This window comes from Pholis gunnellus (genome assembly GCF_910591455.1).
Source record: "Pholis gunnellus genome assembly, chromosome: 11".
Classification (NCBI taxonomy): domain Eukaryota; kingdom Metazoa; phylum Chordata; class Actinopteri; order Perciformes; family Pholidae; genus Pholis; species Pholis gunnellus.
The window spans coordinates 1,441,795-1,466,972 of NC_136538.1; the positions used below are offsets into that span (position 1 = coordinate 1,441,795).

Sequence of the window (25,178 nt, forward strand, 5' to 3'; positions counted from 1 at the left end):
TGTGTTTTGTATTTGTTGTTGATTCACAGATGTAGATGAGTGCCAGCTACAGGGTGTGTGTCCTAATGGAAACTGTCTGAACACCGTGGGCAGCTACAGGTGCATGTGTAAACCCGGCTATGTCCCTGACCCCACACTCACCACTTGCATATGTAAGTCCTACAATATAAGATTTCTTTCTATCATCACTTTCTCATTGATTAACATCCAAACCTAGAGCCTCCAACAGTTCAGTGTCAGACTGAGCAAAAATCTTATATTAACAGAAATGAAACTATTACATTTGCATGCTGGTCTCTGATGTGCAGATTTGCTAATACAAAAGCTTCCCCATGAGTTTGATATTCACCATCACTTAATGACAGAGACATGGGAAATATGAGTTTAATTTCTTCCGTCTACCATCTGCTCCAAAGTACAAGCATAGCCAGGGCTGCTAGGAATGCTGCTAAAGCTGAAATATGTGTCTGATAATATGCATTTAAAACAGTGCATGGATGAAAGCATGGTGTTCATTGTATAATCAGAGTCCCCCTCAAGCATGTACTACAAGGTAGATCATGAAGTCAAACCCAACATGTCTCATGGCGCTTATATAATGAGGGGAGAGAGAAAGAGATACAGTATATCACCGGGGGAACAGAGAGAACAAATAGTTATATTTAATTGTCCTTTACTGTTCATTTTAAGCCACAGTTATAGTATAAGCCTAAAACCGTATTTTCTCAAATATAGCCAGTAGTCGAATAATGGCCAGGTTGTGGGAAAAAACAACTCCTGGTGCTTGGTTTATAATATGCACGCTAATCATAACACACATTTCTATCACTTTAATTTAATACATTCAACAAAATAATTATGCTATTTTCCACGCTTTGTTGTTGTGGTTAAGTGTTATTATCAAATTAATCTGGGTTTAAACATACAGATATCAAGCAGCAAATGTTTTCTTCCTGACATTAGAACCTTGTGCACAGGTTTATTTGCCTCAACCCATTTGATAAATATGCACCTAATTGGCATGCTATTCTTTCTAAAATTGACTTAATATCTTCTTGATTCTGGAATATTAATGATTACAGTATGCAAAATGATTGAAGTCAGCTCAAATAAATGCAACAGGCCTACTTGTGACTTTTGCTAATCATGATGATCCGTGCATTAACTCTCCATTCATTTTTTGCGACTTATCCAAGTCATGTCAATGGAATTGGTGCAATCTTAGACTCACTTATGAGGGTGAAGTAAAGCCATTCAAATCTTTTGCCTGAAGTTCACTGTCTTTACACTGCTGACATTTGAGAGACCGGAGCACTGAAAGGTCCAAAATGAAGGCCATTATCACATTATCTGTGTTGCACCATCCATTTTTAATGAGTAGCCCTATCAGTAGTTTTATCTCACCAAGTATCCAGCGCCAACCTTTTTTACTAGGAAACATGGATGAACTTTGCTGTGCCACTTTCTGGTATCCCATCTAAGCCATGCCTTGCGCTACACTGATGGTTTCAACACATGAATGGCTGTACTGGCAATGAGTAAGAAAAAACATTTTTAAATGCCTTGCTTCCTTCTGAATTATCAGTAGCCTTGTGAAAGGCTTGTAACTGAATCTCTTTAGTTTTAAGTTTTCTTAAACTTTTATGATTCTGTTCGTACTTTCACATATTAGCCTTACACAAACTGCTTCACATTAGAAACTACTGGCAAACCATCAGGACACCTTTATTCAGAAACACTGCAAGTTATTTGTCAAAGAGTTAGCGGAACACTGTTTGTGTAACTACGTAAAAATATAAAAATGGGCTTTTTGCCACATCTTGAGTGAGCTGTTAGATGAGTTCTATTTCATCCTTACTGACCGCAAGACGCAGTGCTTAACACTGGATATCTTCTGTCTCGCGCATGCGCAGGTCGAGTATATCAACAAAGTCACCTGTGACCTCAGATGATCCCCATCGTCTATAACAGGGGTGGCCAACCCGCGGCTCCCGAGCCGCATGCGGCTCTTTGCCCGGTTTCATGCGGCTCTTACGTTCATATCAAAGTTTGTATTTGTGTTTTTTTAATGTGCGTGTTCGCTTCGCTTGAGTTAAATACGGTATTTTCGTCAAACGCGCATGTGCGGCCACAGATTACGTTCCTCGTCGACCCATTTAACGCCGAGACGGACTGTTTGAAAGCCCCGCTAGTCACAGATGAGGATGCGGCTGAGTTGGAGATGATCGATCTTTGTGAGGAGGACCAACTCAAACCTGCTTTAAGGGACGGGACCATTGAGTTCTGGAAAAGTGTGCCAATGAAAAAATACCCCAATGTCAAACGGGCTGCGCTTAAGATACTGTCAATGTTTGGGTCAACATACGTCTGCGAGTCTGTGTTTTCTACCCTGAAACACGTGAAATCAAAGCATCGATCTGTTCTGACTGACACCCATGTGAAAGAATAAATTCCAGTGGCAACAACGGAATACAAGCCAGATTTGAAGAGGATTGTTCAAGGCAAGGAATGCCAGAAGTCCCACTAAGTAACATGCATAGTAAAATAAAAACACTATTGTAAATTTGTAGCGTATCCCTCCGAATGATGGTTCGACACTTAACTGATGATTGTGTAATTTATTGATTAATCAAACAAACAACAAACAACTTAAGAGCTTGTGCCTCTTCGGGGGGGTACTCATCCCGTACCGTTAGTATCTATTTCCAACCGTCTTTCTCCCGTCCGTTACTCTCTGTCCGTTACTCTCTCTCCAACCGTCTTTCTCTCCGTCCGTTACTCTCCGTCCGTTACTCTCTGTCCCACCGTCTTTCTCTCCGTCCGTTACTCTCTGTCCGTTACTCTCTCTCCAACCGTCTTTCTCTCCGTCCGTTACTCTCTGTCCGTTACTCTCTCTCCCACCGTCTTTCTCTCCGTCCGTTACTCTCTGTCCGTTACTCTCTCTCCAACCGTCTTTCTCTCTGTCCGTTACTCTCTGTCCGTTACTCTCTGTCCGTTACTCTCTCTCCTTGCGCACACAAAACCACTTCCGTCTATTACTCTCAGAGCTGCTTTCAAAATAAAAGCATTTCGTTTTAAAAACAATAAAGACATAAACTCAGAAAAACAGGCAAAACATGCAACGAAAAACAACAGATTGCTTGCCACACATGAATTTGGTTATTTACAAAATTATTATATTTTTGTTTGTGGACTTGGTTGAACTGAGAGTTTGTCTGTGTGAGACAGTGCACACAATGTTCATTGTTGAAAATGACTGGCCTGTGGTCTTAGGAGTCCATTTCTGTCATTATCATGTTGGTGTGTGACATTTACAATAAATCTGGCTGAGCAAAGGTATGTGTGTGTGTGAGGAAGGGATAGGGTGATGTTCATGTGTGCCCATGTGTATGATGTGGCTCTTTGCAGTAACACAGTAAAAAATGTGGCTCTTGGTCTCTGACTGGTTGGCCACCCCTGGTCTATAAGTTCCGGTGTCATCCTGAGATCAGTCCTTTTTCATCTTCTCGTTACAAGACATTTTAGAGCATGTCGCGGTTCTCTCGCCCTCCAAAGGCTGTGACAAGCTGTCCCTCTTAGGAGGGAACGGTGTGTGTCGCCGTTCGGACCATTGAGCCCCGGACTGGTGGACGCCCCTATCATCGGTCATTCACCAGTCTGATAAGGGCCACCTGAGTCGTGAAGACATTGTTTTCTATAACAGTTGTTCATTTTCCACGGTTGGCAGAGCGCTTTCAGCTCTAGCTAATCAAGTGGCATGCTAACGAGAGCGTAGAATATACGCTGTCGGCCCGCCCTTCACAGTGAGCAGAGTGTCCTCGCTCAGGCTAACTTGATGAGATGCTAGTTAGACTAGATCGACATGAACATTGTGTCCATTTGTTTTGTAACATTATGGCTATCACAGTTAGCAGAGTGTTCCCGCTCAGGCTAACTTGATGAGATGCTACTTCGACTAGATCGACATTGACATTGTGATTGATATAAATACTTGACCTGCGCATGCGCGAGACAGAAGATATCCAGTGTTAAGCACTGCCTCTGGCGGTCATCCAGGATTCATAGAACCGTAGTTACATTCGTAACTTTCGATCTACAGGTAACTGGCTCTTACTCAGGTTTGTGTGAACCAGCACAACTCCAACATATCGACACGTAAACAACACCTTTTATCTTGCCATGTTGTCCAGTAGAAAACCGTGTTGTGGCAGTTCAACTTGAATGGTCTCAGTTGATCATGGCTCAGCTTGATGTGAACATCCTTCCACCATGTTTGAAATGGACCAGTTCTTATGACATTTTTGTAATTGTCGTAAGACCTCAAAGTCAGAGCAAAACGTCTGCTGTCATAGTGTCCTCCTACCTCTCGGTCTCTCTCACCAAGATTCCTGGATAACAGAGCACTCTTTGGATCTCTCATTAAAGGAATTCATGGTACAGCACCAAATGTTGTATAGAAGATAGTTGACCACAGTAGTTGTGTTAAGATTTTTTTAAAAAGAACTCAAGATAGTAGTTTAAATCAGGTCTACTTTCTCGCCGGGAAAGTACAGTCACTACCTTTTGTGTGATTGTTGGATTTCTTTTGGTGTTGAAAATTGTCGGATGCAGCCCTTGTTGTCAACTGCTTAGTGGAGAGCAGTCGTCCTTCAATCAAAGGATCGGCGGTTCGATCCCTGGTTGGTGGGCATGGTAGCCCCTGCCATCAGTGTAAGAATGGGTTGAAATAGTATGAAAGCGCGAGTGGTCCATTTACCATTACCTTATGATTTACTATTACCTTATGATTCCGACTTTGGAAAAGTGTGATGGATGTGGTTTAAGATGTGAGGACTGTATTATTTTTTTTCCAGATAAACTAAATCTCGATCAGACAGTGGCTCCTTTGTGATTAAAAGCACACCCTTAGCAGAATGCTGCAACCACCATGCTGTGTCTTGGCAAATGTAGTGACATAGAGACAAAAGAGCTGACTTTCTGTCACATCAAACTACAATAACATTTTCCTCACGACGTGGTCCTTCCAAGTTTCTTGGTTAAACTCGGGGTCGCGGAGCTCGAATCTGCGCGACGATAAACTCTGTGTGTGAGAGAGTTTTCTTCGGAAATTAAGGGAATTTTTCTTCCTTATAACCGTCAAAATAGTGACGTTAACGGGGAGAGAACGGGGCATAGAAGTTATCCGTTCTCTGCCTCAGGATCCCAAAAAACCCAAAACAAAATAGTGTTCGTCCCAGCGAAACTAAAAACTGTGACCTAGGTTCCAACGCGAGTCAGACGGAAGAGCGTAGCATTCAGGTGCCCCTGGGTGTTTTATAAACTCTGTGACATCCGGTCGTAGAACCGGTAGTCAGCTTTCTTTTGTTCAGAAGCCCCAACACCTTCCCCTGTACTTGTGGCACAGTTACGCACATGGTGGGATCAGAAAGAACGGTCATGAGGGAGTTATAAGTGGAGCTCGAAATTTTAAGTGATTCATCATATTTGTGTGAACTGTTATTGCCTGTTGATGTGCTGATGTGTAGAATAATTCAAAATTACAGGTTTGAATTGTATAGAAGCACGGAGGGTTCATTGGTTTATTTACAATAGTCTGATGCTGGTTGCTCATAATGTAACCTTGTGGCTTGAAAGTGACATTATCACTCCAGTTAGAGACTGCAGATGGAACAGATGCCTGCTAGGAGGCGGAGGAGGAGGAGCAGCCGCCACCAAGGGACTCTCCCGGACAGCTTTGACCTTGGATACATGGAATGTGGGGTGGATGCGCATGGACTTGGGGAGCTTGAGCCTTCTGCCGCCGGGTTGATGATCCTCTCAATCTCAAAAGGCCCAATGAACCTTGGGCCCAGCTTCTTGGATTCCACCCGCAAGGGTAGGTACCAGGTTGACAACCACACCCTCTGACCCACCTGGTAGATAGGGGCTGGAGTGCGGTGTCGGTTAGCCACTGTAGCATAGCGGTCCGCAGACTGGAGCAGGGTTGCTCGGGCCCTAGCCGAGGTCTGGCGGCAGCGGCAGATGAATGTCTGGACAGAAGGGCAGGAAACCTCCTTCTCTAATGCGGGGAACAGAGGTGGCTTGAACCCATTAGCACACTGGAACAGTGAGGATTCTGGGAGACCATGCAGCGGAGGGCTGTTTCCATCTCCTGATTCTTCCTCTCCGTCTGACCGTTGGATCGACGGTGAAACCCCGAGGACAGACTGACAGTGGCCCCCAGCAGAGCGCAGAAATCCCTCCAGATGATGGAGGTGAATTGAGGACCTCAGTCGGAGACCACGTCGACTGGGATCCCATGCAGGCGGAAGATATGCAGGGAGATGGGTTCTGCTGGTGACAAAGTCCAGGGAGATGTGGGACCACGGACGATGAGGCACTGGGAGAAGCTGCAGGAGACCGGCTGGAGCCTGGTGAGAAGGTTTATGTTGATTGCCCACTGGATGACGTCGGACCGAAGGGCCTGAGGGACGAACAGACGGTTAGGAGGGCATGTGCTGGGGCCGGCTTGACCCCTAGATTGACCCCTAGCCCTCACTGATTCCTCAATCTCCCAGGTGAGGACGGCTACTTGGTAGGAGGCAGGGATGATGGACGAGGACCCAGAGGTTGGTTCTTCCTCCCCTGGAACTGACGGGAAAGGGCATCAGGCTTGACATTGCAGGACCCGGGGCGATAGAAGAACGTGAAGTGGAACCGGGTGAAGAATAACGACCACCTGGCCTGTCGGGAATTAAGTCTCTTGGCTGTGCAGATGTACTCATGTTTCTTATGGTCGGTCCAAACCAGGAATGGGAGCTTGGTCCCCTCCAACCAATGACGCCACTCCTCCAGGGCCAGCTTCACTGCTAGTAGTTCTCGGTTACCAATGTCATAGTTTCTCTCGGCGGGGGAAAGCCGACGCGAGAAAAAGGCGCAGGGATGGAGCTTTTGATCGGTGGCCGAGCGTTGAGACAGAACACCCCCAACCCCTATGTCGGAGGCATCCACCTCCACCACAAATTGTCTTTCCGGCTCCGGGACTTGGAGGATGGGTGCTGAGGTGAACCTGGACTTCAGGTTCTGGAAGGCCTCTTCAGCTGAAGAAGTCCATGGAAAAGGAATCTTGGAGGAGGTGAGGGCAGTGAGTGGAGCACTGTAATTCCTGATGAACCTCCTATAGAAATTGGCGAACCCCAGGAAACATTGAACTTGCTTGCGGGAGTTTGGGACAGGCCAGGTAGTGACGGCAGCAACTTTAGCAGGGTCCATCTGAATGCTGCCCTGGGAAACGATATATCCCAGGAATGAAACCGTGGGAACGTGAAACTCGCATTTCTCTGCCTTCACAAACAGGGAGTTCTCCAGTGGACGTTGAAGCACGGACTGGATGTGGTGCACATGTTCCTCTTGGTTCTTGGAGAAGATCTAGATGTAGATCATCCCCCTCTCTAATCCGGGCCAGGTGATAGGCATTGCGGAGGTTGAGCATGGAGAAGATGGTGGCTCCTTGAAGTAACTCGAAAGCCGCCGCGATGAGTGGCAGGGGGTACCGGTTCTTAACCGTGATCTCATTTAAGCCCCGGTAGTCGATGCAGGGTCTGAGGGTCTTGTCTTTTTTCTCCACGAAGAAAAATCCAGCCCCTGCAGGAGAGGACGAGGGGCATATGAGACCGGAAGCTAGGGAGTTGTTAATATAATTGTCGATCGCCTCTCTTTCAGGAGCAGACAGGGAATAAAGGCGCCCCTTAGGTAGGAACGTACCTGGATAGAGGTCGATGGCACAATCATAAGGACGGTGGGGAGGCAGAGACATGGCCTTAGACTTGTTGAAATCCAAGTATTCAGCGGGAACCCCTGTAAGTTCAGGCGTGGAATTGGTGAGCGAGGCACCTCGGGGTACGGCGGCTTGCTTCAGGCAGACGAGATGACAAGACTGGCTCCAACCCCGAAAAGCCCCCGTAGTCCAGTCGATGTGAGGATTGTGTCGACGTAGCCAAGGGTATCCCAGAATGAGGGGGATGCAAGGGGTTTGCAAGATGTGCTGATGGTGGTGGTTGCTGGACAGCAGCACGTGGACCGGAACGGTTTGGTGCGTCACTGTCCCTAGAAGATGACCGTCCAGGGCGCTGGCTGGAACAGACTGGGGAAGATGTATCCGGTCGATCCCCTACTGTGTAACGAGTTCCTCGTCCATTATGGACGCGTCTGCTCCAGAGTCCAGGAAGGTGGAAATAGTATGTGAGCCCTCGGTTAGTAGTAGCTGGGCGTGGAAAAGTGGTCGTTGACAGACGGGGGTTCGGGAAACTGCTCGGCTCACCAGTACTTCCTGGTGAGCCTGGGCTTTTAATGGGCAATTGTGAGCAAAATGACCTTCTGACGTGAAGGTGCGGGGCTGCAACGCAAACACGATGGAACAGTTCGGCAGGAATGCGTTGTCCCAATGATCATTTTGACTAGCTCACTAGGCTAAGAGAGTTGGCTGGTAACAGGAAGGTTGATGGTTCGATCCTTGGCCGGGAAGTGTTCTGAGTCGAAGTGTCCTTGAGCGAGATGTTGTTCCCCTAGCGCAGGGGTTGGCAACCTTTACTATCCAAAGAGCCATTTTGCCCTATTTTCCACCAAATAAAATTTGTCTGTAGCTATTTGATGTCAAATTTCTCGCCACATATCAAGCATACAGGTAAGCCAGCATCGTTGGCAGTGAAAGCAAATTAATACGTCCACGCAAATTTAAACTCTCCATCTTCCTCCGTGACTTTTCTTCTTTTGGATTTATCCATTGATAGTTTACCGAGGGCAGAGGTCTGCAAATCGTGATCAGCCAACTACAAGGAAAGGCGCTTTATGATGTAAGATGCAAGTGGCGGATTGCATAGTGCGGCCGCTTTTGAATATATTACTATTTTGCTCGACAGGGTTCGAATCCAGGTTGATGCGATCTTTCCATAAATATATTTTCTTCAATGTATTTCTTCATACGTGGCTGTGATGTAGTGCTCACTTATACAATCGTAATCCCCACAATATATATGAGATGTTGCTTTTAGATCTCCAGTAATATGTTTGTGAATGTGTGACGAATCTGGCAACAGAGGCAGAAAACAGCTGCTGCTGTTACGCGAACACAACACACGCATGGAAGAGAAACCAGTAGGTTTGAAAACCAGTAGGACCGGCACCCACTGCATGCCCAGTGTACGTGAATAGTCACGAGATATTCGTTTTCAGGCGTTTTAGTCTGGATCTCGAAAACAATGCTGAAACGTTGTGTGGACGGAGATAGTTTTTGTTTGTTAAAACTCGTATTAAAGGTATTAGTGTGGATGTAGCCTCAGGGAGCCGCAGCAGACGGGCCGAAGAGCCGCATGCGGCTCCGGAGCCGCGGGTTGCCAACCCCTGCCCTAGCGGCTCCCCGGGTGCCAGTCATAGGCAGCACACTGCTCCCTGATACAAGGATGGGTCAAATGCAGAGAAAAATGTTCCCCTTAATGGGATAAATATAGTGTATCAAATAAAAAAATGTGTGTCTGTCTGTCTGTCTGTCTGTCCAAGGCTAATCTTGCATACTGCTGGATCCATTAGTCTAATATTGTTTTGTGCTCATTTATGACTGCAATCTAAAGAAGCTCTCATGGTTTGTGGTGATTCACACTTTTGAAAAATGCATTTTAATGATTGTTTTCAATAAAATACTCCTCAATACCCAAGAAGTTCCTGTGTCTTGCTTCCCAGCTGAAGTGCAAGCCTGCACAGAGCTGGTGCAGACGACTAAATAACAATGAGAAGAACCAGTTGCGTGAGATTCCCAAAGAAAAGCACCTATGAGATGGGATGTTAGACAAGTCGTTTGTATTCATTCAATCCAATATTACAGCAGTGGTCGTTGCAGAGACACCTGGTGGGGGTCTGCACTCCTCTGAGTACTCAGGCCATACAACTTGAAAAACACAAACTGAGCCAAACTCTCCTGCATGTCTTCAATCTCAGGCAGCGCTTGACTTTGATAGTGCATGAAGCATTAGCATGAAGGGGATCTTTTCCTACAATATGTCTGTGCTTTGAAAGTTGTTTCTGTGTTTTGTGTTTGGCTTAAATTGTTTGAATGTAGTTGTTTGTGCCACCACAAAATGTGGTTGTCCGACTTCTGTATTATAACATGTATTTTTCTCTATGCACTAGTGTTGCTTTAGAAATATGTTTGTTTGTGGCAAAAGTATGTTCAGGTGAGAAGGGAAGGTTGCTTTGGTGAAGAGGACCTCTTTATTTCTCCACTCTCTGTTCTCTCTTTCCCCCATGTATGTGTCTCCTACACTCTGGTGCACTACTCCCACCTTCTAAACTCTGCTTTAGCCAACACGCCTGCCATCCAAGAGGAGAAGGGGGCTTGCTTCCGTTTGGTCAGCTCAGGGAGGCAATGTTTGCACCCAGTATCTACCCAGCTGAGCAAACAGCTCTGCTGCTGCAGTGTGGGTAAAGCCTGGGGCCCTCGTTGTGACAAATGCCCCCCTCCAGGAACAGGTAAGGTCAAGTCAGATAGTTATCCTGTCTTAATAAGAACTAACTAACCCAAACCAAACTTAACTAAACTAAACTAAACTGATTTAACTCTTAACTGACGTTTCCTAACAAAATTCACATAAGTGAAATATTTCAACATATACTAGATTGATTGGCACTAAATAGATACCTATGGTTCCAAAATGATGTATACTAATGAATTTGATGATCCCCTGACTTCATCTAAAGCTACCACAAGCTGGAAATTTTGGGTATTGAATGAAATATTTTTGACAGATATTGAAAGGTCAATCAAATATTTTACAGCTAGTAATGCTCCCCTTATGGTTGAATTGTAATCAATTTGTTTATACTCTGACTTTTCATCTCACCATAATATGGTCTAAATGGTAATTTGTACAATACTTTGCTTTATGACCAAATATCTAATGAATGACATTCCCATCAGCCTCAACTGTACTTTTTGTTTAATTTTCCTTACTGTATTATATAGTCAGATATGTATTGAACTACATATCTGATGTTTTAATACAGTACATTGACCATCAAACAAGCCTTTCTTCCAAACAGAAGCTATTTTGTTTCCAGCATTATTTATTCCATACATTTTTTCTGTTTATCTGGGTCCGGTTGCGGTGGCAGCAGGAAAAGGAAGGTAGTCCAGATGTCTCTCTGCCTGGCAATGTTTTCCAACTCCTGATGAGATGTATAATACCTCCAGTGTGTTCTGGGTCTACCCCGGGGTCCTCTAACACAGTGGTTCTCAACTGGACTCGCTGCGGGACCCACCATCACCCATTAATGATAAGCCGCGACCCAAATTTTCAACTTCTCAATGTATTTAATGAAAAGATGGTGCAGTTTGAACCTGAGCTGAAAATGTCCTCTGCAGTCGTAGTAGTAGGGAGCTCTCTTGTGCAGATAAATTGTTCCTGTAAGTCCCCGTCTCACACATGTTTCACGGAAACGAGTAAAACTCTTTTGTTTGTTATGTCTTTAGATTCATCCATTTGTGATGCAAAATGACCACTTGCCTTAATTCGAGCTGTGGTCTGTTGTTTAATGTCATCCGACATGTCTTCAATTCGTCTACTTATAGTGTAATTTGACGTAGTATAGTTTTCTGTTTATCTGCTGCGGATTGATCTGACATGTCCACGGCTGCAGGTAAGTAAGACACTTTTGTGATGTCGTCTTCGAAAGTACTCAACAGGTTTATCTTTGAGAGAAGGGTGTTTTGTTTCCAAATGCCGCTTCAGTTTTGACGGCTTCATGCTTTCTTGTGCCAGAACCTCGCTGCACAAAACACACTAAGGTTTTTGCCCTCTTTTGTCCTCAATGTAAGACAATCCATGGCTCATGTAGTTGGTGTCGTACTTGCGTTTTGCCATGCTCAATTAGCATATGAAAACAAGCTTTGTGGGTGTTCTTCAATATTGTGAAATGGCGGGTGTCTATTAGCATTACAGGGCATTGACTCCAAATACTGTTAAGGAGTGTGAATAAAAAATCCCCTTCAAAATAAAAGAACAACATTTTTTTTTTTCAGGCAAAGGTGGGTCGCAACCCACCAGTTGAGAATCGCTGCTCTAACAGTTGGATGTGCACGGAAGACCTCAAAATGGAGGCATTTTATTTTCATTTGTTTTTATAATCCTTTATTATTCCCGCAGCAGGGAAATTTACAAGTTCTCTGCATTTAACCCATCCCTAGCATATAGGGAGCAGCGGGCTGCTGAGAAGCGCCCAGGGAGCAGTTAGGGGTTCAGTGTCTTGCTCAAGAACACTTCGGCACAGAACACAAACCGCCAACCTTGCGGTCGCATCCTGATCAAGTCCCCAAACAACCTCATTTGGCTCCTTTCGCCGTGAAGGAGCAGCAACTCTTTTCTAAGTTCTCGGATGTCTGAACTCCTCACCATATCTTTATGGGTGAGTCCAGTCACCCTACGGTGGAAACTCATTTTGGATGCTTGTATATGCAAGCTCATTCTTTCGGTCATTACCCATCATTTAGGACCATAAGTGTGGGTTGGAATGTAAATTGACTGGTAAATAGAAAGTTTGCCTTCTTGATCAGCTTTCTCTTCACCAAAAGGATGAAATCACTGCTGATAACGCACCAATCCGCCTGTCCATCTCACAGCCTGGAAAGAGCAATTCACCTTTTTCTGGCCGAGAACATTGACCTCATTCTTCTAACTCTCATCTCGACAGCTTCACACTGCAAACTGCCCCAGTTCTTGTTAAAGGTTTGAAGAAGCCAATTGTACCACATCATCTGCAAAGAGAAGATAGGCAGAACTGAGGTCCCAAAACTGGCCACTCTTTCCACCCCAGCTGTGCCTTGAGATCCTGTCCATGAATACCACAAACCGAATTGGTGGCAAGGGTTTCCTACTTAAAACGTGTTTGACTTTGTGCAGAGAAGACGAACACAGCTCTCACTTAAGTTATAGAAAGACCGGAGTGCTCGTAATTATGGCTACAGTACTCTGTGGGACACGGTCTTAAGCCTTCTAGAAGTCCACAAAGCTCATGTAGACTGGTAGAGCAAACTCCTATGATGCCCCCAGTAACCCTGCAAGGGTGAAGAGCTGGCCTACTATTCCATGGCCTGGATGAAATCCACATTGCTCTTCCTGGATCTGAGGTCTAATAATCAGTCAGATAGTCATAGCCTCCTTTCTAGCATCCTGGAGTAAACTTTTCCTAGAAGGCTCAGCAATGTGATAATAAAGTGCTCAGATAATTGGAGCACATTCTCTCAACCCTTTGTTTTATAAACAGGCACCATCCTTACCACTCACACTACAGTCAAGACAGCCCAGCAGTTTTTGGATACTTCCTATGGCAAATCTCATCCACACCTGATGCCTTGCTGCTGAGGTGTTTTTTGACTACCTCAGAGACCTCTGCCAGGGATATAGGTTAGGCTTTCCCTGAGTCTTTCAACTCTTCCTCCTCCACAGAGGACATGTCAATCGAGTTTAAGAGATCCTCAAAGTGCTCTTTTCAGCTAAGCTTTCTCTGCTGGCCTAAACAGAATCACAAAGTTATAGCTATATTATCGTTTTATCATTTTTCATAAATACACTACATGTATTATAATTATTTTTGCCATTAGCTTATTTTCTCATTGCACAGCTCCTGTCTTCCTCTGTTGCTCTGATTCCAGCCTGCAGCGCTGCTTCCAGTGCAGCTTGTTTTAAGTAGAGCTTTTATCCAATCAGATTCAGCCCCTATGTCTATGTAAGGAGAGAGGCCCGATGCCCTCTAGAGAGCCTTTGCAGTTTAAGTGAATGGGGACGATATTGTTGATTATCATAGTCTTCAACCAATCAGATCTTTAGTTTGACATGTTGGGAGTATTCTTTGACGTGCATTTGGCACCGCCTCCTAAGTACATCAGCATTAACGTGCGCCATGATTGGTCAGTGGGCCAGCGTGTGACTAATGTGAAATTTAAGGAAGCTGGCAGAAGTTAGTAGGAGTAGTAAGAGTTCAAATTGAAAGATATGGAAGAAATTATAACATTATAACAGCAGCCCTGACTTAGCCAGGAAAAGGAATTTTATGAACGGTGTTCCTGGCTGACAGCGTCGCACATTTTATGGCTGTGAATGTGTTTCATTTTAACAGCGTTTTGGTGTTTGGAGCTATGCTACGCTAGCCTGAGGATGCCATAGCACGGCAGGACACTATGGTGCTTTTGAAAACTTTTGGAGAAACCTGAGTGGATCTACAGATCAACAAACACATTCGCAGGGAAACGGAGCTCCACAACCGACTGCCGACCCCGACCACAGTTGTGGAGCTCCGGTGTCGGGGTCGGAGGACGGCGGTCGGAGGACGGCGGTCGGAGGACGGCGGTCGGAGGACGGCGGTCAGAGACGGCGGTCGGGGCCAGTGGTCGGCGGTCGGAGCCGGTGGTCGGCGGTTGGGGGTCAGCGGTCGGCGGAGGTGGGATCCCGGCCCCGCTGCAAACTGACCGCCCGCCGTATACCGGCGAAATACAACTGGGGAGGCTCGACTGTCACTTGCGTACATGAATCGAGAAGGACTTCTTACTGGAACTGAAATGATGTACTGGGATTAAACTCTTTGTCAACAAAGAAAGGAGGATGAACTTTGTGAACAGCATTCGGTAAGTGACAAACTGCGTTTGTTATTTTACATCTGCAGTAACGTTTTTATGAATAATATTTGAATGGCTCGTGCTCTTGTGTGGTGCAATGCGTGGATCCCCTGCAGGTTTGCTAGATTGATTTGTCATGCTTTGTTGTCATATGAATATATGTGACTGGTTCTTATGACTTTGTGGTTGTCATTGTGTTAATTACATTGATTTGACTATGTATTGTCGTTAATGACGCAGCGTGCCGTCATGCACGGATTTATGTATCTACACCGTAGCTGTTCAACTGTAGTAGGACAGCACAGAAGGCCCAGGTATAAAATGCAGGGCCCGCCACTGGTTTAGAACCAGAACTTCATTGAGGCCAACCAAAAGTCCTTTTCCATAGCCACACCAAACCACTCCCACAGCAAATTTGGTCCCCTGGAACCTGTAGTGTTATGTTAAAAATGAGTATAAGAGGCTGTTGTAACTTTGTTAGCCAAACATTACCATAACACTGAATACTAAGACTAAATATGATAAGTTGTTTCCCCGGCACATACACAGCTGTAAGGTTGTAACGCATCATACACTGCACATCGTTTTTGAGTAGGTCGTTCAGGGGTTTAGTGACCTCAGACAGGTTTGTCAGGTGCCTACCTAAATAGCATATTATACCCAGGATCCTTCTCAGATCAGTGACATTGTTTGGTGGCTCAAGCTGAGTGACGGCCTTGACCTTAGCCTCATCTAGCCAAATGCCATGCTCATCGATACAGTGTCCAAAATAGTTAAGTCGTCGCTGACGCAGGAGACATTTGTCATGGTTCAGCTTTAAACCAGCTTTCTCCAGTGTGTCCAGAGTCTTTTGGAGCTTCACCTTTTTTTTGGAGTTCCACTTCTACAGAGTCTGAATAATTAAGGATGTCGTCCATTTAAAATGCAAGGACTTCGTGATCTTTCAAGAGCTCAGTCATTTCACAATGAAAGATTTCCGGTGCACTTGTGATTCCAAATGGCTCTATTAAAGAAATATCTTTTACGAAGGTAGTAAGTTTGGCAATCTCTCTGTCTAGTGGTATCTGCCAGAAACCACCTGCTGTGTCCAAAAGGGAAAACACATTTTTCTGATAGGATATCATCTATGGTGGACAGAATAAACTTCTCTCTCTTTACTGCCTTATTCAGACGTTTTAGATCAACACATATCCTTGGCTGATCTTTGTTCTTCTTGGGCACAGCAACTATCAGAGCGCACCACTCCATGCCTAAATCTGCTGGGCTGGCATCACTCAACTGCTTTGTGCTTTTGATCTCTTCTATTCGCTTGACTAAGCCCATAGCAATAGCTACATTAGGGCTCAGCAGGTTGTTGCCATTTGACCCCTTTATCACGTTTACTTTAAACCTGAACTTTTGCTTTTTCCACACAGTAGTAACTGTGAAGTAACCCTTAAAGTTCACTCTTACCCCAGGCCTGCCTAATTTGGTCACGCCAGTTTTCAGTCGTGGCTTATTTCTCAGCAGTTAAAAGTATTTTCTGAAATGACACTTATATCTGCCCCTGTGTCAATTTTAAAGACTATTTCAATATCTTGCACAGGCCGTTTTACCGCCCATGCCTTGATTGAGTCGTCTGTAATTTCTCCCAGGAAATGAACGTGCCTCTTCTCCCTCGTAGGGTGCTGTGACCTTGTTGACCACGCGGGAGCGGCATACTGCTGCAAAATCTCCCAGCTTTTTACACTTATGGCATTTCACATTGCGTGCCTTTTCACATCTGTCCTCTTTTGCATGCACCCTACCACATCTGGAACATTTGGCTCCCTTATTGTTAACATCTTGCCCTTGTTTCGCCCTGGCCCCACTTCGCCCTAACTGTATTGTGCACGCTGCTTGTATCCTACTTCATATTCACCTTCTGTACGAAATAACTGTCACCGTTACAGTCTCATAATCATTTGCATCTTCATTGTCATCTTCCGAAAACGTGAACGTTTTGAAAACTTGTTCAGCTTCCTTCCCCATTGAGTAGAGAAGCGTATACACCTGTACTTCTCCGGTTTCTTTATTAATTAAGTTTTATTACTATCCTGAAGCGATGAAACCTCTGATGCCATTCTGGCCATTGATCCAGGCGAGAAAAGTCTTAAGTTTTCAGGAGGTGGGAACTTGGCCATCTTCTGACACCATGTAGTGTTATATAGAAAATGAGTATAAGAGGCAGTTGTATCTTTGGCTAAGTTTATTAGCCAAACATTAGAATAACACTGAATACTGTGACTGACTGGATTTCCACGCCAGGTGCGGACTATACACGCCCCACCTGACACAAGTTCTAAGGTTACTGCCATTGACCTTCTGACCAAAACTCCTTCCAGCCACCTCCACATCAGAGGTTTTGAACATGGCCCACTCAGTTGTCCCCAACGAACAAATAAATCTTTCGGTGGTGGGAGCAGGTCTGTCCGGAAGCTTATTATTATTCATTAGGGCCCGAGCACCAACAACGTCGGGTCCGCGAGGTCCCTATTGTATCTGTAGGAATTATTAGGGCCCGAGCACCGACAACGTCGGGTCCGCGAGGTCCCTATTGTAACTGTAGGAATTATTAGGGCCCGAGCACCGACAACGTCGGGTCCGCGAGGTCCCTATTGTATCTGTAGGAATTATTATTAGGGCCCGAGCACCGACGTAGTCGGAGCGGAGGACCTATTGTAATCGTAATGTTTATTATTATTCCGCTTCTTCTTATTATTTATTTTTCATGTTTCGTCGCAAAAAGGAGGTGCTTGGGATACTGGAATGTTTTCGAGATTTGGCACGCAAGCCAGAATTTGCGAAAATTGCAGTCTGATTGGGGTGTCCAGCTGCGTTATGAAATATTGGCTCGCTAGCGCCCCCTATTGAGTTGCCCCAACATTGGGTTTCACCTAGCTGTATGAAATTTGGTAGGTATGTGGAACGTGATGGGGCGTACAAAAAATCCTCTTGGAATTTTTCACTAAACCAAACAGGAAGTCGGCCATTTTGAAGTGTATGACGTTTTTGGACCGTTTCAAGGCATCATACTTTAATGAACTCCTCCTAGAGATTCAACCCGATCGACTTCAGACTTGGTCAGTATGCTCTTGAGACCTTGGCAGTGAAATGTTACTCAAAGATCAAAAAGTTATCGAACTATGTATCCGTGGCGTAGCGTCAAAAAGACACCATTCGCCATGAAAAAGGAAGTTGTTGTAACTCGGCCGTACATTGTCTAATCTGCTCCAAATCTCTCATATGTCATATCATCTTGACTCAGAACACATCTATATAAAAATTTAGAATCATAGTAAGAGCGCCACCTAGTGGCAACTGGAAGTTGTACGTTTTGTACTTTGACATCCTGCTCCTCACAGATTAATCAGATCCCTCTCAAATGTTGCCAGGAAAGCCTTAAGACCTTGATCATGCTTCATTGTGAAGATTGTAAGAAGTTATCAAAGGGCGGCGACGTGGCGGCTCAGCGAATTTCGATCCTTCGCCATGAACGAATAAACTGATGTAACTTGACTCCACATCATCAGATCTTTACCAGATTTCACATGTTTGATTAGACTCCAGGCCTGAAGACATCTACAGGCCAATTTTTAATCATAGTCATAGCGCCACCTACTGGTAACAGTAAGTTAAAGACTTTATACTTTGCCTTTTTTCTCTTAGTAGGTAAATCAGATCAACATCAAACTACTTCCACACAAATGTAAGAAGTTCATAATGCCAGTTCATGAAGCTTTTGATGTTTCGTCAAACGCCGTTGCCGTGGCGACGCAGTCTTCGCCGTGAAAAACGAAGGTCATTTTGAGAGGCTAAAAAAGCTCGAAACATAAGCAAACTCTGCACGCAGATTACAAGCCCAAAATGTAGTTATATAATATGCTTTTATTCATTCAGAGTGGCAAATCGGCTCAATGGCGCCCCCTACAACATTTCGACGAAGCAGCCCTCGCACTACGTTTCACATAGATTTAGAAAATTTGGTGGGCACATGTATCACATGTGGACTTAAATAAAAGTTTCTTGGGACCATGCTCTAAACCCAACCGGAAGTCACCCATTTTGAATTCATTTTGAATTTCTAGTGTCGTTTTTGTCATTTCCAGGCGCTGCACTTTAACAAACTCCTCCTAGGGAAATAATCTAATCAACTTCAAAATTGGTCAGTACAATCTAAAGACCTTTGTGATGAAAAGTTACTCAAAACTTGTTGTTTCGTGAAAAGCTGTTGCCGTGGCAACGCATTCTTCACCATGAAAAATGAAGGTGTTTTTGAGGGGCTAAAAATGCTCAAAACATAACAAAACTTGTCAAACACATTTACAATCCTGAATGTAGTTATCTGATATGACTTTAATGTTTCAGAGTGACAAGTCGGCTCGATAGCGCCCCCTACAATATTTCGCCGATGCAGCCCTCGCAGTACGTCTCACCTAGATGTATACAAATTGGGAAGCAGGTGTATCACATATAGACTTAAAAAAAGGTCTTAGGGCTCCAAGCTCTAAACCCAACCAGAAGTCAGCCATTTTGAATTTGTATGAATTGGTGTCGTTTTTTTCCATTTCCAGGTGCTGTACTACGAACTCCTCCTAGGGAATTAATCAGATCAGCTTAGAATTTGGTCAGAACAATCTAAAGACCTTAGCGATTAAAAGTTACTAAAAGCTTGAGGTTTCATTGAACAACATGGACTTGGTTTGGCAGCCATTTTACATGGTTCGCCATTATCCATCAAGCTGTTGTAACTGGACTGTACTTTGTCAAAACTGTCCCAAACTTGACATGCTTGATGACTGTCATGGCTTTAGGACTTCTGCATTTCAATATTAACTCATAGTCATAGCGCCACCTATTGGCAACCACGGACGTAAGCAAGATTTTATAATTACAGCGGCCCAAACACTGAACTTATTAAAAGGGTTTGTGGGCACACCACGAGAAAAAGACTTCTCTGATCTAAATATGTGCAAACTAAGATGCTTGGAGAGCAAAAGTTAGATAACAGTATGTTTTCCAAACCATATCAGTCGACATTAGTATAAATGATCTGTCCAGAGCTTCTACACGAGAATCAGGTTAAATGTCACAATGAATGCTTCACAAAACAGTCTAAAGTTACAGAAGAGCTTAAAAAGAAAACGGTGTTAAATTATAGTGTTCAAGTAAAAGCAAATGATACTACTGTTTTCTTAACTTTCATGTAAGTCCAAATAAAATCAGGACACTGCAGGGAGTTGAACCCCATCCCAGTAAACTGACAGTCTGTTATGTTACTAACCCTGAAGCGCATTCACGCACATTCATTTTCTTGATGATCTTAACAGGCTTTCATTTATGATTGTATTGGAGGTACCCTCAACACATTTGAGGCTTAAGACCTGTCAACGCGATCTTGTTACGCTGCTGGTCGACGCAGGAAATATCATCTAACTCATGCACGCAGTGTTTGATGGTCACAGAAACGCACGGCAGCGTCCTCCAGAGTCCTGCCAGTACCCTCGACGTGCGTGAGTGTGCGAGGGCCCGGTCAATGCTGCTTGCAGCTTTAATTATTATTATACCCAATGTTGAAAAAAACGTTTAAGGGTATGTGTCTTGTCCCAAACCTCCCCATATTTGGCGAGCATATCAAGACTGCGGAAAACTTTGATATTTTATGGGTCCAATGCTCAAGCATACAAAAATACTCACTAGCGCCACATAGTGGATACAGGAACTGGTAAAATATTTGCGTTACATAATTTCCAGTGTCACACAGTCCAAGCATTAAAAATACGTCTACCTTGTGGGCTCGCTGTCTGATGGTCGCAGATATTTGTGGTCGCTTCTGCCGGCATCCCGCCAGTACACCCGACGTGCGGGAGGATGCGAGGGCCCGTACATCGCTGCTTGCAGCTTTAATTATTATTCTTATTCCCTCCAATGAAAATGCGTTTAAGGGTATGTGTCTTGTCCCAAACCTCCCCATATTTGGCGAGCATATCAGGACTGCGGAAAATTTTGATATTTTATGGGTCCAATGCTCGAGCATGACAAAATGACTCGCTAGCACCCCCTAGATGCTAGAAAGGCAAGCCCCGACAGTATGTATGTCCAAATGACTTACAATTTTATAGACATGAGCAACTGAATGAGTTCTACGAAAAATCCTCTTGGGACCCTAAGCTCCGCCTATCAAAATTGTCCGCCATTTTGAATTTTGTAAAAAAAAAAATATATTACTTCTCATAGACCCTGTGTCTGATTGGTACCAAACTTGCTGTGAATCATTATTGGATATCTATCATCAACAGTTATGAAAAGTTTGTTGATATCTTATTGCATTAAGAATATATGGACCAATGAATTTCATGAGGAATTGGCCTTCTACAGCAATATATATAACTTCAAAACCATGTGGCTTATCACGAAATCTTTAGCATATGTTCACATTGTGTCCTGTAACATACCCTCAAATTTTTATTCCACACAACCTTTAGGGGGCGATGCAGTAATGCTCCCATTTCTTTGCATTTTGAGGCATTTTTCATTGTTTTCAGGCATTGTACTTTAACAAACTCCTCCCACAGAATTTATACAATCAACTTCAAATTTGGTCAAGATGATCTAAAGACATTCATGATGAAAAGTTACTGAAATGGTGTACTGACATTGAACGACCTTCGTTTTATGTGGCGCCCATGTCAGGCACATTTCGTGCCGTTCGCCATGAAAGAGGAAGTTGTTGTAACTACAAGGTACTTTATTCAATCTGCCCCAAACTTGTTTTGCATGATGCTGGTCCAGGCCTGAACACATTTCCATGCCAACATTTTCACAAAGTCATGGCGCCACCTACTGGCACAAGGAAATGACAAGTTTTATACTTTGATGTACTTTGACTACGAAGTTGCCCAGATCACTCTCAAATATGGTAAGGTAATGATGATGCTTCATCATGACTATTGTGAGTTGTCGTTAAACGCTGTTGCCGTGGCAACGCGTCATTCGCCATGAAAAATGAAGCTTATTTTTCTGTGGCTTAGGATGCTCAACAAGCCTTGGAACTTTGCACAGGTGTCATAGGTGATGGAAATAAATATTTCATATGGCTTTTTGGCTTGACACTTTCAAATTGCCTCGGTAGCGCCCCCTACAACTATTCAAAAACGCAGCCCCTTCGCTACGTTTGACCTACATGTATGCAATTTGGTAGGCACGTGTATCATATGAAGACTTAAAAATAAATGTCTTGCGACCATGCTCTAAAATTAACGGAAAGTTGGCCATTTTGATTTTTGTGTGAATTTTCCCATGCTTTCTAGTCGCTATACTTTAACGAACTCCTCCTAGGGACTTTGTCAGATCCACTTCATATTTGGTCAGTATAATCTAAAGACTGTTGCAATTAAAAGTTAAATTTTTTTTTACGTTTGCTGGAATGGCAAAGCCGTGGCATGGCAGCCATTTTAAGTGATTCACCGTTAAACAAGCTGATGTAACTCCACTGGACTTGCTCAAATCTGTCACAAACTTGCCATACTTGATTATAGTCATGGCCTGAGGATGTCTATGAGCCAATTTCCACTTAAAGTCATAGTGCCACCTACTGGCAACAGGAAGACAGCGTTATGTGACACACTGAATTGGATTTACACGATGTGGTCTATACTTGATATAGAGCAACATAATGCATGTTTGCGCGTGTTCTCTAGCGCCACATAGTGGATACAGGAACTGGTGAAATATTTGCACTTTATAATTTCCAGTGTCACACAGTCCAAGCATTAAAAATACGTCTACCTTGTGGGCTCGCTGTCTGATGGTCGCAGATATTTATGGCCGCTTCTGCCGGCATCCCGCCAGTACCCCCGACGTGCGGGAGGATGCGAGGGCCCGTACATCGCTGCTCGCAGCTTTAATTATGATTGGATTTCATGGGCAGGTGGCCCCTTGGATGGTAGCCCCTGCCATTAGTGTATGAATAGGTGTGAATAGGTGAATGACATAAAGCACTGTTAAAGCACTTTGAGTGGTCGGAAGTCCATTTACCATTTAATGCAGCTACAGGCACATAATGTAAATATGAGTTATTTAAGGCATATTATTAGTTTCAAACTAGAAACCCACTGATAAGTCAAATTGACCAATATATATATATATATATATATAGATAGATAGATATTTTTTTTTTTTTTTTGTCATGCACATAATGTGCCCAGCCCTCATGGGTTTATAAGACACCAAAAATACAGCTGCAGTAGACACACGTTTCATTCAATTACAAAATTACAGGTTACTAAACACAACATTCTGCCTTCTCTCCTAGGCCTGGCAAATAAAATCTGCTACAAAAAAGGTTCCTTTTCCTTTCATAACCATCCAGTCAAAAGAAATCAACATAAATGGAAGTCATTATTTCTAAAGAATACATCCCTTATGTCCTCGTAGATAGGACAGTAAAACAAAAAGTGCACCTCATTCTCAATTTCCCCGAGCTCACACAGCAAACAGATTCTGTCCGCCTCTGGAGTGGAATTAAACCTACTGGTCTCTAGGGCTAATGGTAATGTTCCTGAGCGTAACTGTGCACATAGGGATTATTATGTTTTGTTTTATAGAAATGATGGAATAGTTACCCATAGAACACTGACTAGTTTGATTTTAAACTGTAGATTCTCATGATTCTTATTAAGTTGTAACTACGGGAAGAAGGCTAAAACATACTGAATTTGATGTTCCTTCGAATAAAGCTAAAATATTTTTTTATTGCTAAGCTCATAGAAACAGGTTTCTGATGGACGTCAAAAATGGGGATACATCATCAGCATATAGGTTGAGTCTATGGTGTTATTGACTTGACATCCCCATGATGTCTCAGGGAAAGGTTGTTGAATAATGCAGTACATCAACGGGGTTAATAGGCAGACCTGCCGAATGTTCAGTGGAAATCCTTTTAGATAAACAACTAACTGAAATGCAAACTTGATCAGCCAGATTTGGCTTTAACACTGAATGTCTCCAGGTATTTTAGGTTTATCAACTGTGGTGCAGCTTAAGTTTGAGGGAGAATGCTTAGTTTGGAAAGACTCAGATTCTTGCCTTTTCCAAAAACTGGACTATTGGAAACTTTAAGAACTATAATACTTAAATAAGAGATGTGCACTGTAGAGTGATGTCAGTGAGTTCTTTCTGCACCGTCTCTCAATGGGAATGGACTATTTTATTAAACTTAGTCACTGTGATTGTATCTATTTTTCTCCTTTTGTCGTTATCTCATCACATGGGAGAAGTGTTATTGGAAAAAACATCACAGTTCTTTAATTAAGGCTAAGAAATGTACTTTTGAATTACAGTGGTGTAACAGTAGAGAGGTAGAAATGATACAGCAGTGTTGTAATATCTGCTGCTTTGAACAAGTTGGGAGATTTATTTAAAATGTTGAGTGCACTCATGCAGACGCGACTGTGTCTTCATCTTTGTCTGTTTATCAGGAATGTTTGGTAGAATTCATATTGCTATTGAGATAAGCTGCAAAACACAATCTGAACATTGTACATGTCATGTTTTCTGTATCTATCTTAAACCACAATTTTAACCACTAAGTTTGAACATTCAAAGGACATTTCTAGAAATTGTGCTAGACGTTTTATTCTAGTACCCAACTTTTATATTATATGATGATTATTTACTAGTTAAAATCAGCATTGCCAGAATCCTTGCAACGTGTAGCTGTGAATACTACAATCTCAGAGATCATAAAGTCATTAACATTAACATCAACAATATTGCCGTTTTTACTATTGAAAATAATTATTTTTTACACTTCTTGTTTTCACTTGTATGATAGGACTATTTGTTATTTTTTTTTGTAGCTAAGTTCAAAGACATCTGTCCGGGTGGAATGGGCTACACTGTTCTACCAAATCCACCTGTCAATAAGCCAGTCATCACTTACCAGGAGCCCAATAACCCACTACCCCCCCAACCCTTGCCAACACCAGAGAGACCAGTGGAGGCCTTTGGGAAACCAGAAGAGATTATACCAGGTGAGTTTCTACCATTTAACATTACCAGTGCATGTTCAGTTGATTTAGTTTTAGTTGACACACATATCAAAACTAGATTGTTGTTGGTGAATGTTTGTAATATAGATTAATGAAATCAAATGCCAAATAATAACTTTGGTGCAGCTTAATTGTACTTTTATATACTATATAACTATATATTTCACTTCTTTTATCAGTAATAGCGTTCAATCTATCTAATACAGCAGTTTGGCATCATTTTGAGAGCCTGGGCCCTATATAAACCTGTAAAACATGGCTCATTTTCATCTGAATTTCAGTTTTACAGACTTCAATTGAACCTCACACAGCCTGTGATTGGCCGATTTGCGCATGTGACACGGCGTTGAACGCGGAAGACAGTGAGGAGTGTAGTGATACGTTCTTTGAGTTGATTGACAGAATTTTAAGCCAATAAAATAATCGAAAACCGTGGTGCACCCCCAGGAGTCAAACCCATTGGCCAAAGC

The 25,178-nt window shown here is 43.4% G+C and overlaps 1 protein-coding gene across 3 annotated transcripts in view; it reads left to right on the plus strand.

Moving 5' to 3' along the window:
• The window catches only part of ltbp1 (latent transforming growth factor beta binding protein 1), a 122,565-nt gene that overhangs the window by 60,695 nt on the left and 36,692 nt on the right, over positions 1 to 25,178 (plus strand). For 2 of the 3 annotated variants that reach the window (XM_079169021.1, XM_079169022.1), the window contains exons 10-12: positions 30 to 152; positions 10,333 to 10,500; positions 24,517 to 24,690. In XM_079169021.1, the coding sequence (XP_079025147.1) occupies positions 30 to 152; positions 10,333 to 10,500; positions 24,517 to 24,690 (465 nt within the window). The remainder of the gene's footprint in view (positions 1 to 29; positions 153 to 10,332; positions 10,501 to 24,516; positions 24,691 to 25,178) is intronic. The other variant, XM_079169023.1, reaches the window with a different exon arrangement.